The sequence below is a fragment of the Phaeoacremonium minimum genome (genome assembly GCF_000392275.1).
Source record: "Phaeoacremonium minimum UCRPA7 unplaced genomic scaffold PA7_03_scaffold_345, whole genome shotgun sequence".
In the NCBI taxonomy this organism is placed as follows: Eukaryota; Fungi; Ascomycota; class Sordariomycetes; order Togniniales; family Togniniaceae; genus Phaeoacremonium; species Phaeoacremonium minimum.
The window spans coordinates 44,492-45,634 of NW_006921249.1; the positions used below are offsets into that span (position 1 = coordinate 44,492).

The 1,143-nt window shown below is 50.4% G+C and overlaps 1 protein-coding gene across 1 annotated transcript; it reads right to left on the reverse strand.

Moving 5' to 3' along the window:
* UCRPA7_4416 (putative peptidase s41 family protein) lies at positions 1-620 on the reverse strand (the record flags this gene model as incomplete). Its single annotated transcript, XM_007916969.1, has 2 exons — positions 1-438; positions 498-620. The coding sequence occupies 2 exons, from the start codon at positions 618-620 to the stop codon at positions 1-3; spliced, it is 561 nt and encodes a 186-aa protein (XP_007915160.1).
* Positions 621-1,143: the final 523 nt, after the last annotated feature.

Consider the following 1,143-nt stretch of genomic DNA (forward strand, 5'->3'; position numbering starts at 1 on the left):
CTAAAATATCTTATAACCTTCCTTGCGCTCAGGCAGCGATGGAGGCTCCACACAGCGGGTTCCCGCGCTGACACCCTTCCTTCGCAAGTGCTCCAAGCTCTGCTTCTCTGTAGGTCGCGCCCCAACGCTCTCGTAGCCGCCCGGGACAGGTTGAAACTTCGCCGCGGAGTACGCCTTTGCGGAGAGTTCCGGTAAGGTATCTCCAATAGTTCCATGCTCGTTGACTGTACTGCCGGGGACACACTGAGCGCTGTTCCATGCGACATCAGTGACGGCATTCCACATCTTGGTGACACTCAACACAGTCTCAGGAGTGTAGAAGAGACGACAGTTGGCAGCCTCGTAGACAAAGTGCACCGGGGTTTCCGTATCATTTCTGCGATACGGATTCTGCATGTTCAGACTGAAAACCTGCAGATTGAGCGGCGGCTTGACAGACTAGGGAGAACCAAGTCGTAAGGCACTAGGCCTTTAGTGGCATTGAGTGCAATTCTCACAGCATCCTGAACGATTGTGTCATCTAGGACGACACCTCCCTTTGTGCCACCCATGGCCTGCATTGGTGCCGCAAGAGGTCTGCCACCGATCGCGACAGTCCGTATGTCACCTAATCGTTGCATCCAGCCAGTGAAGATTGGACAAGCGCTAGCACAGACCCCATCAGTGAGGATGATGATATATTCTGGATCTAGAGTCCCTGGCTTGAGTATAGACTTGTCAAGGTCTGGGAAAGCCTCAATGCTAGAGATGAGATTATTTGCAATGATCTCTGGGCAAGCATCTCCTCGGCTGATAAGTGGATGAGTTGCAAGTTGCACTTTGCAGCTGGAAGAATGATGCAACCGTAGATCATTCAACAAAACCCGCACAAGCTACAATAATTGTCTCTTCAAATTCATATGACGGTATTGTCCACAGAATCATCGGTATGGAGGAGTCGAAGATCTGCTTGAACGACAGGGGTAATGCTGCATACGCCAGAACTGTGAGAACTTGGCTACTGTTTGCAACGAGGTAAAACCCGACAGGTTACTAGCTTCGAGGATTTGCTCATACAGAAAAGAATGGTTCTTAGAGAGAGCCGAAGAGCAGAGGAGTCCGGACATTATATAGAAACACTGCTTGCATGTATTGGCTGAAACC